The sequence below is a fragment of the Mesocricetus auratus genome, unplaced genomic scaffold (assembly GCF_017639785.1).
Source record: "Mesocricetus auratus isolate SY011 unplaced genomic scaffold, BCM_Maur_2.0 Super-Scaffold_100028, whole genome shotgun sequence".
NCBI classification, from domain to species: Eukaryota; Metazoa; Chordata; class Mammalia; order Rodentia; family Cricetidae; genus Mesocricetus; species Mesocricetus auratus.
Genome location: NW_024429209.1, coordinates 10,834,789 through 10,848,988, shown reverse-complemented (window position 1 = coordinate 10,848,988; position 14,200 = coordinate 10,834,789). Strand labels below are relative to the sequence as shown.

General features: G+C 50.0%; 1 protein-coding gene across 2 annotated transcripts; it reads right to left on the bottom strand.

Annotated features, from left to right (window-relative positions):
• Positions 1-5,129: 5,129 nt before the first annotated feature.
• Pigt (phosphatidylinositol glycan anchor biosynthesis class T) lies at positions 5,130-14,200 on the bottom strand. 2 transcript variants are annotated; one of them, XM_013124445.3, is made up of 12 exons: positions 13,962-14,200; positions 13,674-13,851; positions 12,112-12,239; positions 11,728-11,828; positions 11,480-11,566; positions 10,853-10,940; positions 10,650-10,747; positions 10,398-10,563; positions 9,602-9,805; positions 6,598-6,763; positions 6,417-6,500; positions 5,130-5,756 (listed from the first exon to the last, which is right to left on the bottom strand). In XM_013124445.3, the coding sequence occupies exons 1-12, from the start codon at positions 14,149-14,151 to the stop codon at positions 5,504-5,506; spliced, it is 1,743 nt and encodes a 580-aa protein (XP_012979899.3). In that variant the 5' UTR covers positions 14,152-14,200; the 3' UTR covers positions 5,130-5,503. The 2 variants fall into 2 exon arrangements, with proteins under 2 accessions (XP_012979899.3, XP_005085054.3); XM_005084997.4 differs by having other exon boundaries at positions 9,602-9,802; positions 13,962-14,199.

The window sequence follows — 14,200 nt, the reverse complement described above, 5'->3', positions numbered from 1 at the left end:
CCCTCAGAAAGATCATGAAAACCGAGGAACAAATTTCCCTCCTAACAGGGATGTGATGGGGGTGTCTCCTAGGAACCAGGATAAACTCTGGAGAGTTTGCAAGTTTGTCCCCTGAGCCTGGCCTATGGTTCCATTCCAAGCCCCTGAAGGCTCTTCCTGCCTGGCAGGAAACATGCACTAGGGGAGTTTGCAGAGGGAGCCGCTGAAGGTCAGGGAGTCCCCATGCGCCTGGGTGGGACTCCATTCCCCACCCACAGTTGGCACAGAGTCCTTAAAGCTCATCCATGTGTCCGCTTCCTTTCTTTTTAAGGTTGAACAAGTGCCATTGTTACATTCTTTGACAAAAAGCCGGGTCTGGCCTGTAGAGCCCTCCCATCCCCAATCATCCCTTCTGGTCCTGCACCTAGCATAGTCATTTGCTCTTACTGCGGGAGTAACGGCTATGTGAGACCAAACAGAAGCCACAAACGGGGACTCCACACTGCCATTTCCATGACACTCCTGTGTCATGGGGATAACACTGGTGTCTGGGGACACGCTTCAGTATTACACATTCACATTACAGATGCCCCGGTATCCTCTTTGGTTTTCCAAAGACCACATTTGGATTCTGCGAAATCATACCAGGAAGAACATGTTGAGTAGCTAGCACTGGCCTAGGCTTAAAGTGGGAAGGCAAAGTGAACGGAACCTTGACTGTGGCTTTAGCCCAGGCTGAAACCCTTGAATCAAACAGACAGGAACACCCCCCCCGCTTGCTGGTCATCCCCTCAGAGGCCTCTCTTAGCTGCCCTCTCACACGAAGTCTGCTTTATTCTTCTTCGTAACACCCGTGTTTATTATCTGCCTCCTTTGCTGAACTTGAGTGTGGAGATTCCCTTGTCATTCATGACCTGGTCCTCAGTGTCTAGAACAATGCTTAGCATACAGTCAATGCTAGATAAAGTATTGGAACTGCATAGAAGAATGGATAGAGACCATGCACTGGTGGCACACACCTTTAATCCCAGCAGTTGAGAGGCAGAGGGAGGTGAATCTCTCTGAGTTCAAGGGCAGCCTGGCCTGCATAGTGAGTTCCAGGACAGCCAGAGCTGTTACACAGAGAAACCCTGTCTTGAAAAACAGAACAACAACAAAAGATTGAGCACAGCCAGGGTTGGGCGGGAACGGGAGCTGGGGTGGGGATGGAGGGTGGGAGATGGAGGTAGCTGCTCGCATCTTTAATCCCAGCAGTCAGGCAGAGACAGGCAAGTCTCTGAGTTTGAGGCCATCGTGTTCCAGGATGGCCAGAGCTACAAACAGAAACCCTGTCTCAAAACAACTCCACCCCCCCAAAAAAATGAATAGCAAAAAGAAATACATAAATATCAGCGGGTGAGTGAACTAATCACTGAGTGATTGTAGACACCCGGTTGAAGATGTGACCGCTGAAGGTGTGGAAAGGGTCAGCGAAGGCTTCTCAAACACAGAACAAAATGAGCTAGCCAGGAGGCGAGAGCACAGGCCCAAGCAGAGACTCAGGAAAATATGAGATAATCTAAGCAAGGAGGCTCCGCCCTTCCTCCCTCGCCTGCCCTTCCTGCTCTAGGCAGGGGCTCGGCCTTAACCCAGACTTGTGTACCTCCCATTCTGGCCTGCTGTGGATGGAGAGTTCTGTCCAGAGCCAGGGCAAGGTCCTTCCAGACCCTCATAGCTCAGAGCCTGCACCGCTCTTTGAGGCTTCTAAGAGCACCTAGCAGGGGCAGCTGCTGCCAGCTGCCAGCCTCTCAGACCAGTTCTCCAGGCCTCCTTCCACCAGATGGACCAGCTAGCCCAATATGTCCTCATTGGTTATTAGTCAGTCACCTTGCTTTCTATCAAGGACAGTGGGTCACTCTTCCCTTGAAAAGGTTACTGCGTCTGCCTGAGTTCTAATTCCTGTCTCATCCCTCACAGATTAGGGATCCTTGAGCCCTTAGGTTCATTTGTAAGCAAACATAATATGGAATGGGATTGTTATGAGGACAAAGATAAACGTGAAGTCCTTAGCCGGGGACCTGATCACCGTATGCTCAATAAGAGGCGGCGTCATTTCTTGTTGACTACCCTGGCCTAGTGGTCTTCTTCCTCCAACGTGTACACAGTGTGTGACACAGAGTTCCCCAGTGGTTTTTGTTTGTTTTGTTTTTTAACTATTACTCCTTGCATTCTTAATGCCGGGGGAGGGGAGGCTGGGCTAGCAGAGTTCCCTGCACTCCTATAATCCAGAGTACACACTTGGCGTCCAGCGAGGGTCCTGGCAGGCACGTAGTACACGCGGATGTCTAGTAAACGGAGCGGCAGTTGGTTACAAGGCACGGTAGAGGCTGTGAAGGGCTTCCACTCCCCCGCCCTCCCTACCCCCGCCCCAGCTACTTCGTCTCTGCAGGGTCTCCCTAGCCCTTTTCCTAAGAGTTCTCAGGGTCAGAAGCCCTTTTCTTTCACCCTCCCAGCCACCCATTCACACCCCACGGGGCTGGCTGGGCACCTCTAGCTCTTCCCCCAGATGCCACTGCCTTGTGCCAGCTCTGTTGGAGAAGGCCACCGTCAGGCCCACACCAGGAGAAACCTTAGTGAGCTTAAAGGAAGTGCTCTTGTCCCAAGCACAGGGATAGATGGTCGGTCCAGTGTTGGCAGAGCAGGAATGCCAGGGTGCCATGTGCAGCTCCGTTTGGTCCTGGAAACTTGACTGGGCAACAAGGGAATGAAGAAAGGGCAGGCACACATACAGAAAAACTAGGGTTGGGCGAGCAAGGCATGCAGTAGCACCAATTACACATCAACCCAGAACCTCGTCTGTTTATGTACAGAATCAGCTGGGGTAAGCACAGTTCAGCAGGAGGTCTCTGCAGGGGAGAAGTCTCAGGTTGCAGTCCCCAGGGAGGAGGGAGCTGCAGTTGCTAGTTCACACACGCATGCACGCATGCACGCATGCGCACACACACATACACACACACACACACACACACACACACGCGCGCGCGCACGCGCGCGCGCACACCAACACTCCTACTTGGACCAGAGCAAGGCTTTGCCACTTCCCACCAGCCTGTGGAAGGTATTGGTCCTTGTCATTAACACATTCACAACAGGTTGGCCTGACTTGCTTAGCAGGGGAGCTTTCCATGTGACCTTAGGCCACTCACATTCCTCCAGCCTTCAGAAAGCAGCCGCCATCCAGGTAGTGTGGCACCACAGGAGTGACTACTGTTCACAGTATGTGAAAAGTTGGCTAGAGCTGGAGTGGAAAACAACCAGGAAAGGAACAAGCTTGCGGCTTAAGAAGGAGCTAGAAATAGGGTGTGACCAGGAACGCTCCTTGGAAAACTTGTTAAGTGTGAGACAGAAAGAAGGCTGGGAGATGGCTCTCCTGGTAAAGGGCTTACTGAGTCAGCCTGAGAACCAGGGTTCAATTCCTAGAAGACATGTAAAGCAGGCATGGTGACATGTATGTGTAATCTCAGTGCTGGGGAGACGGTGACAGGCTCGTCTCCTTGGAGCTTGCTCCTAGCCAGCCTAGCCTATTTGGCCAATTCCAAGCCAGTGAGAAACCCTGTCTCAAAAAAAAAACAAAAAAAAAAACAAAAAAACAAAACAAAAAAAAAAACGAGGTGGTGGGTTGGATGGCTCAGGGGTTAGGAGCACTGACTGTTCTTTGAGAGGACCTGGCTTTCATTTCCAGCAACCGCAGGGTTGGCTCAGAGTCATCTATAACTCATCACGGAGGACACGGCACCCTCCTTGGATGTCTCTGAGGGCACTGTATGTGATGTACACACATACATGCAGGCAAAACACTCATACAGATGCAAATAATTAAAACAAAAAAGCACAGGATGACACTTGCTGTTGATGTCTAGGTTCCATATGCACCCACACACATAAAGGCGTCAGATTCTGAATTTATTTTGAAGGTGCATGCTAGATGTGGAGAAGATCAAAGATGACTCAAGGGGCTGGACAGATGGAAAGAGGACAGATGTCACTGACAGATATAGGGGGCTATGATCTGGGGTGGAACAGAGAATATGAGAAGTCCAGCTGTAGGAATTCTAGCCATCCAATGGAGAAGGCAAGAAGATAAAGGCAGCTGGGTAAACGCATCCTGGGAGAGATGAACAAGACATGCTGGTGTAGCCAACATGTGGAGGTCGTCTCTAGTTGACTTGCTTTAGATGAATCAGGGCTACTCCATACCCTTCTGACTTGACCGTCATCCCACACCACTTCGCTGCCAAGACCTTTAGTTTTTTAGAGTAACCCACCTACATTTTTTTTTCTGAGACAGGGTCTCACTATGTAGCCCTGGCTGTCCTAAACTTACTATGTAGACCAGGCTGGCTTTGAACTCAAGAGAGCTACCTCCCTAGTGCTTAGATAAAAGGTATGTGCCAATGTGCCCTGCCTTTGTTTCTTTCTGCGTTTTTTTCTTTGTTTGAAGATGGAGTTTACATAGCCTGACTGAGTCTTGAATTCACAATCCTAACTGCAGCCTGGACCACTGAGATTACAGGTTGTAAGTGCAGCTCCTGGCATGTCATAGACTTCCCAGAGACAGCAATGTCTCATTCAGCTTTGGAAGAAACTGAACCAGGCAGTTAAGGGGTGTGTGGTTGGTGAACAGTGCATTTATGCCATGTTGGGAGAAAAATGGGGGGGGGGGTGGAGAGCCTAAGTTAACTCAAGTGAGTGTGCTGGAGGAAAAGCGTGGGGGGGTGCACGATGACTCATTGTCTAAGGACCTGCTCTACAGGAACCCACCCAGAGTGCTTTAACAAGGGGAGGTGGGCAGGGGCAGGCTTGGAGCCAATGGCCTAACTTCAGAGCTTGTGGGTGGTCTAAGGAGTGGTCCTTAACATCAAACATTTCCCAACGCCACAGTGAGCTCCAGCTATCCTGACAGAGCGGTTAGTCGTTCCCGCCTCTACCCTTGGTGATAGGATTCATTTTCATGATCATAGATTATATTTACAGAAAACCTCCCAGCCAAACCCAGAGTTGGAGAATTACTTTGAGAGGAGGAAGAATTTCTGGCAGGGGTGGGCAGAGCGGCACTCATCAGCAGGCTTTGCTGGGAACTGTTCCCAGGCCTCAAGGAGAAAGCAATGACCTAGGAAGGCAGCCACTTTATTACAGCAGTAAATCCGACCCACCACACAGCAACGCAGTAACATTTCCTGGGCCATCGGAGTCCTGCAATGATGGAAACGTTCTCTAGGCTGTCCAGTGCACAGCAGCACCAGCCACTTCTGGGCACAAGCGTGGCCGCTGCAGAAGAAGGGAAATGTGGGCATCTGCATTGCACGGTGGCATCTCTGGGCTGCCACACTGGACACCACAGCTCTAGGCCCTGGCCAGGCCTAGGGGGAGTTTGCTTCAAAAGCTAACTCTGGGGACAGAAGGAGTGGTAGAAAAAGTACCACCCCTGCCCCCTTGGACAGGGTGAGTAGGTAGGGGGTACAGCTGTAGCTGCTGAAGGGGAGTCTTAGAGAGGGGGGACACCACGGGCACGCCTGATGAGGTTAGCCAGTCTCTTGGCCAGGCCACCTGATTTGGGCTCCTCAATGTGGAAGGTTCGGGTGAGGAGGTTGTAGAAGGAGCCGTAGCACACAGCCACCACAGTGCATGTAAGGCAGATCACATTGTAGGGCATGCTGAAGTCAGGTGTGGGTAGGTTCACGAGCAAGGGCTCTGTGTAGAGTCGTACAAAGTAGCTGGAGCCATCAGACACTGGGAACCTAGGGATGGGAAAGAGTGGTGAGACGGGACCGGCTCTTTCTCCCTCCCTCCCTGGTTCCCCACCCTTGACCTGCAGCTTGTGCTACAGTCACAGCCTGCAGATTCTTAGTCTTGGAAAGAAGCACTTCATAGGATCGTGCATGGGTGTGCGTGTACACACACACATACACGCATGCACACACACTCACACACACGCAGGCACGCACGCACACACGCCTGGTCAAAAGAAAGCCACCAGCACTGAAGGGTCTGCCCTGTTACTGCCTTAGCCTAGTCTCAGCCTAAATGGCTATCCTCACAAAATAAGTAACCTACTACATACCACCAACAAAAATCAAAACCACCACTACCATTATCACCACCCTAATCTAGAACAAATGCCTTTGGGCTGTGAGCATAGCAGGACAGGTCAGGTTGTGTATCAGATGCTTTCTGAAGTCCTTGCTGCTTGGTAAGCAGTTTCAGTAAACAGTTCCTGCTTTTAAGGTCACTGGGTATATGCTACTATTCTCACCTACTTGTATTAGCAGTAGCACCTTGGAAGCCTTTGTTACAATCTTCACATATTTCACAGACCACTAGGATTTTCTCCCATGGCTTTAGAAGCTGCCCAGCAGGCCGCTGAGGACCTACCAGCAGGAGGGTGTGGTCACACTTACAAGGTGTTGAAGAGAGGACTCTCTTCCCAGTCCACCGGTTTGGCTGCCACCACACTGGGCACCAGAGCGCTGAGGACAGATGGGCTGCAGAGAAGCAGACAGACAGGCTGTGTTCTTTACTGGCTCCTCCCACCCAAGGGTAAGGGCAGAAGCAGGGACAGTCTATCAGGGTAGAGCCCACCTGACATAGAAGCCGTGGTTGGGGTCTGGTGTGTACTCGGTCCACTTGAGCAGGGCCCGCTCAAACTGGATGGAGACCTTGGTGACGGAGTTGGCTGGCAGCTGAATCAGCATCTCCAGGAGGTGGGGCTGCTGCCGGTCCTGGGCAGGTTGGTAGTGGATGTAACCTGGATTGAGGCGAGAGCCAGCTAGACTCTGTTCCTAAAATCAGACTCTATACCTCCCCATCCCTCTGCCTTGGGACCAGAAAGAAGTCAAGCTAGGGAAGAAACGGGTTCTTAGGAAAGGGAGAGCATGCTTCCAGGAAGCAATCCCAGGACACAGTCAGAAGAGACTGCACAGACACTGTGGACCATCAATCTCGTATCACTAAAACAGGGGCATCTCATGGCCAGGTGGCTCATGGGTAAAGACACCTGCTGCTGAGCCTGACAGCCTGCTTGTTTCAGTCACCGGAACCTACATGGTGAAGGAGAGTCATCTCCTGCAAGTGCCTTCTGACCTCTTCACATGTGCCCCAGAACAAATGCCCCCCACAAATAAATAAGTGAATAATTAATTAAACCGGGGCACCAGGCATCACTGTCTGATGTAATACAACAGGAAGCCCAGAGAGCCATTTGGGAATTCTTGCCAAAAATATAGGACATAAATCTAATCAAGTTTCTAAATGTAATACCAATTCACATTAAACAGCAGCACAAGGACAAATCAAGAATGTTGTACATTCTTTATATGTTATATAACAGATGACCCAGTTTCAGCAAATAGCACTTTTTAAAAAAGTATGTAAGAGAGAGCCTTAAGAAAACCTGTTACTTTGTAAGCGAATTAAAAAATAAAATTAAAACAAAGTGCTGTGAACTGTTATAGATTGGTGTTAACACTTACCAAGCATGTGGTTCTGGGTTCAATCTCCAGCACAATCATGTTTTTATGTAGTTCTTTTTAGTTAGTATTTTATTTTTGTTTATGCTTATGTATGTGTGTCTGTGAGTGGGTTTATGTTTATGTATGAGTGCAGTACCCAAAAAGGCCCAAAGAGGGTGTCAGACTCCCCTATGAGCTGGAGTTAGAGGTGCTTGTGAGAAGCCTGATTGTGGATGCTAGGAAAGAAATTAAGGTCCTCTTAGGAGAGCAGTGAGTGCTCTTGACCTACTAAGCCATCTCTCCAGCCACCTCCACCACCAGGATCAACATAAAAAAAAAGTGGTGGCGCACGCCTTTAATCCCAGCACTCGGGAGGCAGAGGCAGTCAGATCTCCGTGAGTTCGAGGCCAGCCTGGTCTACAGAGCGAGTTCCAGGACAGCCTCCAAAGCAACACAGAGAAACCCTGTCTTGAAAAACCAAAGCAAAAGGGGTGGGGGAGGTAATTGGTGGCTGAGTTCAGTTGTAGAGCACTTGCCTCACACACACAATGCGGGGGACGGAGAGAAACACACATGAAATTCGGCATGAAAATGATAACAGGACTGACTGCAGAGAAAGAACATAGGATCTCTGAGAGTAATTGTTCTGCAAACCTAAAACTACCCTAAAAAATAAAGCCCACAAAATAAAGAGGAAAGTGCTCAAGAAGTAAGGTGCACGAGCCTGCTGGAGGCGAGCGGACAGATGAAGAGCACAGACAAGCCAAACACAGAAGCTAGGGCCCTGGGAGACACAAAGATGCCACTATGAAACCCTATGTGTTGTATGCTAACCTGGAAATAAATAAAGATAGTGGCTTAATTTTTTTCTATTAAGAACGTATTCTGGAGCCGGGCGTTGGTGGCGCACGCCTTTAATCCCAGCACTCGGGAGGCAGAGGCAGGCGGATCTCTGTGAGTTCGAGACCAGCCTGGACTACCAAGCGAGTTCCAGGACAGCCGCAGAGAAACCCTGTCTCGAAAAACCAAAAAAAAAAAAAAAAACGTATTCTGAAATATTTAAAATCAAATTGATGCAATGCTTTAAGATTTGTTTTAAAATATTCAAAAAACAAAACAACCAAAGCAACTGAGAAGAGAAAGATAAAAAGATAGGAAATTGGAGACTACTAAAGGAGAAAGAGGCAGCTGGGAACCTACTATGCTAGGCACCCAGTAGGAAGCATCAGCAATTGTCAATATGTCCTTAAAAAATAACAATTTAAAAAAATTTTAACTTAATTAATTCATTTATTTGTGGACAGGGTTCAAGATAGGGTTTCTCTCTCTGTAGCCCTGGCTGTCCTGGAAATCACTCTGTAGACCAGGCTGGCCTCAAACTCTAAAGGTATGTGCCAGCATCGCCTGGCTAACACTTTGAAATTTAAAAGAAATTGGCTACTTTAAAGAGATGGAATCTTTAAATGTTTGAATTTTTAAAGACTGTGGGACCATTAAAATTTGGAATAATGATATTAATATATGATTTGGGGGAAGAACAAGAAAGGAAAGTTTCTGGCTTAACAGTGATGTGTTTATGTATCAAGTTGACAAGGGGTCAACCTCTTTACGCTCCCAAGAAAGGGAAGAAACTAAAAAACCCACCTCTACCACCTTCTCAGCCCCCACGACCTGCTTCTCCTTGCCTGACCTACTCTGTCAGACTCTGAGTCTGTCAGGAAACTTGAAGATGTGCTCCCAGGCTGAGGGAGGAGAAAAGGAGGAACAAAGCTTCTGTCCTTGGAATGCGCTGAGCGTCATGTGTCCTACAAGTACAAAGGACTGCTTTGCTTTGCTAGTTCCTTCTGAACCTAACACGGTGACGCTTTCTGCTGGGCTTTGTTGCTGTTGTTTGGTTTCTCAAGACAGGGCTTCTCTGTGTAACTCAGAGATCCTCCTACCTCTGTCTCCCAAGTGCTGGGATAAAGGTATGCGCTGCCACCGCCCAGCCTCTGCTGTATTTTCTAAAACCGTTCCTAACTCTCTCTTTCCACCTTCACAGGCCTTCGGGTGCACTTCAGGAGCTACTGAGAAGGGAGTCTGGAGGACCTAGAGAGAGTGAGCTGTGGGTGCCTGGCTGGGATGTAGTTCCTCACTTGGTTTGTTCTCCTTGCCCTTGGAGGTGATGGTGAGGGTGTGCACATACAGCCGCAGGTACCAGGGCACGACATCCAGCAGCAGCACGGGGAAGGCCCGGTAAGGATGGGCATTGTACAGCAGTGTGCTCAGCTCTCCTTTCTGCAGCCCGTAGCCGCTCACATACCGCTGTGCGTGCAGGAAGGGCACGGGCAGGGCCTCTGCTAAGAGAAAAGAGAATCAACACCGAATTGCTCCTCAAGGAGCATCACTCCCCACCCCAGCCCTCTGAGCCATCCTCAGAATCCCAGACCAGGGACCAGGTAGGGGAAAGCTCTGCCATAAGAACTAGGATGCATGGGCTCCGGAATCATCCAGCTCCATCCCCGTCACAAGGACAAGAAGATGACTATTGCCACGTGCTCATGTGTCTACCACTGTGTCCCCTTCCTGACCACACCAGCGCTCTCCCTTTCCTTCTATAACAACTGACACTACTCTTTTACAATGTATGAGTAGTAAATAAGATGGTATTATTTACTACTCTATGTCTAGAGCATGGCACAAATTCAAAACTACTGGACCAGCTGAATGTACGAATGAACTCTGTATTTTACAGTAATGATCACACTAGGTATAGTGTCCTTGTTTGTTATAGACACCAAGGCTCAGTGGAGGTAGGAACTTGCCCAATCATTAAGCAGAGAAGAGGTGAATTTAGAACCAGTAACATGAATGTAGAGTTGAGTCTAAACCCATATGAATTTGAAGGAATGACGTAAAACTGAGGGTCTGCTGACGCCCCCATTAATTCACCATTGTCTAGAGGTCTCTTCCATTTGAGCTGGATGTTGAGGTTGCGGGAGTTATTGATCATGGCTGAGTCAAACAAGTCATAGACAGCATAGGTCTTCCGGGTGCCCAAAATGACATCCTGGTATGTGGAGGTGGGAGGAGGGCTCACCTCCAGTGTTTCATTGTCCTGGCAACACAAGGGAAGCATCAGAAGCAGGCAGAGGGACAGGCTGGTGTTGGAAGAAGGGTATACGCAGCTAAACACCTTGGTACCTGGCTGTGGCCTGTGATGTCCACGTAAACTAGGCTCTGCGATGCCAGTGGGCAGGCCTCTGTGAGCGTCCGGGAGAACATGCGGAAGAGGGACCAGTCTGAGAAGAAAGAGCAGGGCTGAACAAGGGCTGGGGTGGATGGGCCCGTGCAGACAGAGCAGGACTGCGACAGGTGGAGACAGATGAGGTACCAAGGCAGCTTACCTTTCTTCCCCTGTCCCGTGATGAAGGCATCAAATACGACTGAAAGGGTCTGCCTCAGCTCCCAGGAGACACTGGTGCAATGAGCATTCTGTCATAAGGGCCGGGTGGTAGCAGTCAGGGACTTTACTCTCACTCAACCACACAGCCCAAGGACTAACCTGGACATAATCCCTATCTGTTTTCTTACCCTCACGTCTACTGACTTGCTGCTGTTCCCTATGGAGGGAGCACTTGACCCTGAGCCAGATTCCATGTCGACAGCTGTATGTGCCTCAGTCTGATGAACTATTACAACCACCCCCAAAGCAGAATCTGTTATTCTCATGTGACAGATGAGAGAATGAAGTTCAAGGAAATGAAACACCTTCCTCAAGGTCATGCCAGCTGGCGAGTGACTGAGCTAGCAGCTGTACTCACACGGCTGCTGTTCCTGACTTTGTGTTTCTCGATAAAGGTTGATTGAGTGCTTCCCAGGCAACCACTCAATTACCCTGGTGCACAGCCAATGTCCCATATAATGAGTGTCACTTCCGCCTCTAACTACTCACTTGGCCAGAACCAGACAGATTTGCCTGTACTGTCTCTCAGAGCCTCTGGATAACGCCTATCCCCATCCCCATGGCTTACTCTGCAGATCGGACGGATATGCACTGCTTGGGAGTGGTAACTGGTGTGGAATAAGCGATCTGCTTTCAATAGCACGGAGAGACCTGCCTGGAGGAGACAGGGAGATACAGGGCTGGTCAGTACCTTGCATGGAGCACTGGACACAGGGCACAGGTTCTCTTAAACACACCCTGGCTGCCAGGCTGGGAAGAGACATCTGCCAGTTCCCTTCCTCTTGTGGGGTCCCCTCCACCCCCGCCCCCACTCACCTTGGAACTGCAAGGCAAGAGCTTCTTCCATGGCGTGAGGTTCTCGGTGCAGACAACCTCCCGAGGCAGAACAGCATAGCGCAGGAAGTAGTGATCGGTGTCTGAGGGAGACAGGGTTATCCAGGGTAAACCTGGGTCCTACTCCCCAGGTGTCACACTCCAGAGATGTGGGTGACCCCACCTTCGCCCTGTACTACTCTACTATCACTGCCAAGCGGTCCCTCTTCCAGTCAGAGTAGGCAATGCAGAGACAGCAGCCTTGGGGAGCTACCTGCACACCCACAGGACTTAGGGTCTAGCCATGTGTGAGGGAGGAGCCCGAGGGAAAGGGGCAAATGTTAGTGTAGAAAGCACAAGGAAGAAAGAGCTCAAAGGCTGTCTCACCATTGGCCAGCCCCAGAGGCTTGAAGGAGGCAGTGGGGGTGACAGTGTTGGTGGAGTCGATGAAGTTGAGGGATGCGCAGAAGATGCCCGAGAGGACGTTGCTGAGCTCCTTCCAGGACTGATCCACACTAGACAAAGACACAGACACACTTACTGCCTGTGGTTAGACCTTTGTAATCCAAACCTTCTGTGGCCTCCTTCATACTGCCATGGCTAACTTGCCAAGTCCATGGCAGAAAGAGGCTGTATCTTAGCCACGGGAATCAGCACGCCACCACCCCTGCTCAGCGACGCCCTTGCCTCACCTCCTTAGCTCCTTCTCTGGGTATCTTGGCAGCTCTGTGGGTCTTTGTTCAAGTAGCTCATCACGTGGGGAACACTTTGCTCATGTATTTCCGCTGCCTTCAAAGCTCTGCTCCATTCTTGTCCCCCCTCCTCCAAGGAGCCTTTTCTGCTGTCCTCAAATATAGTTCCTTTGCTCTATGGTGTGTCTGAGCACTCAAGACCACACTCAAGTCCCTTTAGGAGATGGCCAGGTGGCGACAGCAACATGCCCTATGCACGGTACTTTATTTGGTGTGTGTAACACCAACCCATACAGCATTCCATAAATTTTAAAATTACTTGTTGGTATTTAAATGTCAATTCTCATGCTAAAGTCTGACCTCTCTTGATAGTGACAGTCTGAACACATGAGACCTCCACTGTCATATGGTAGCAATCCATAGGACCTGAATGATGGCTATCTACTTCAGATGGTCACACAGGCTCTTTCTTGGATCTGCTACAACCCCACCACTCCCAATCATTGCTCTAAACCTGGTAATATTTAAGCTACTGATCTTTACAGGGTGGTTAAGAGGCAAGAGACAAATGAGACATCCTTAAACATCCTTCTCATTCTAGAGCTTCACCAGTGCTTTTACTCCTTCCATGCTAGGCATGGGTATTATTTTCTTAAATACAAATGAATGCTTGTGTTTTAAAAAACACCTAGTTTGCCAATTACTTGTGGCTTTACATGCCAACAACAGGCATCACTTGTCTGCTATTTGCCTCTTTAGAGAAATATATGTAGCATCTCAGACCTTAAAGTATTCAGGATAGAATGTTAAGTCGGCAAAGTAAAGAACATCACTCTGTGGTAATGTAATTTATTTGTGCTGTGTGTGCATACATGCCGATGCACACAGTGGTGGAAGCCAGAGGTGAACGGGATTTGTCTTCTTCATTGAGGGGGGGCTGTGATTAGAGTCTCTTACTGAACCTGGAGTTCCTGATTGCAGCAATCCTGTTCCTCCAGTCTCCACCTCCTCAGTTCTGGGATTACAGGCCTGCATCACCAGCCCTGCTTTTTAAGTGGGCTCTGAACTTACAAGCTCAGGTCCTCACGCTTGAGCGGCAAACCATTTTATGACGTGGCATCTCCCCAGCCTTGTAATATCAACTTGGTGGGATCGCCACCTATTAGAGCAGTTGATCCCAAGGGCAACCGCAAGATGACACCTTCCATTGCCACATGCCCTCCATGACCCGTAACAGTCCCCACGGTGGGAACTCACTCTGTGACGGTGTCTTGGAACCAGACCCAGAGCTCTGCACCTGATGGAGCCTGCAGGAAGGGTGGCCCCCAGTATCGGGTCCTCCAAAACCCTTGAGTGAATGACAGGTGTAGCTCCCGCAGAGAATACTTGGAGATCAACTGGCCCAGGGCTTTAGGGAAGAGCCTGTAATGAGACACTGAAGAAACCAGGGCAGGTGAGTGGCGACCCAGGCCCCGCCCCCAGAGACTGCTCCCTTAACGGACTCGGTGAGGTGTCACAGAAATTTTTCTCAGGTTCTGAACTCACCTCCTTCCCGCTGCAGATCCGAATCCCAACGCGTACGGAACTGGAATGTGGCGGCCACGTCCCCGGAGGGCAGCGGAGTGATAACAAGCTCCTCTCTCAGGCTGTCGCGCGGGCTCTCCGCGTGGCCCCAGCATCCCGGTCCCAGGAGCAGCAGCAACAACAGTACAGCGAGCGGCACGGCCGCCGCCATGCCTGCGGCCGCTTCCGCCTCCCAGCAGCGTCCGCGCCCACCAAAGCCG

Excerpts from the sequence above, each read along its gene's own strand:
- Pigt (XM_013124445.3), bottom strand. The coding sequence starts at position 14,151 with ATGGCGGCGGCCGTGCCGCTCGCTGTACTGTTGTTGCTGCTGCTCCTG. Across the intron at positions 11,567-11,727 it reads TCTTGCCTTGCAGTTCCAAG|GCAGGTCTCTCCGTGCTATT; the intron begins GTGAGTGGGGGC and ends TGTCTCCTCCAG. Across the intron at positions 10,564-10,649 it reads ACATCACAGGCCACAGCCAG|GACAATGAAACACTGGAGGT; the intron begins GTACCAAGGTGT and ends TTGTGTTGCCAG.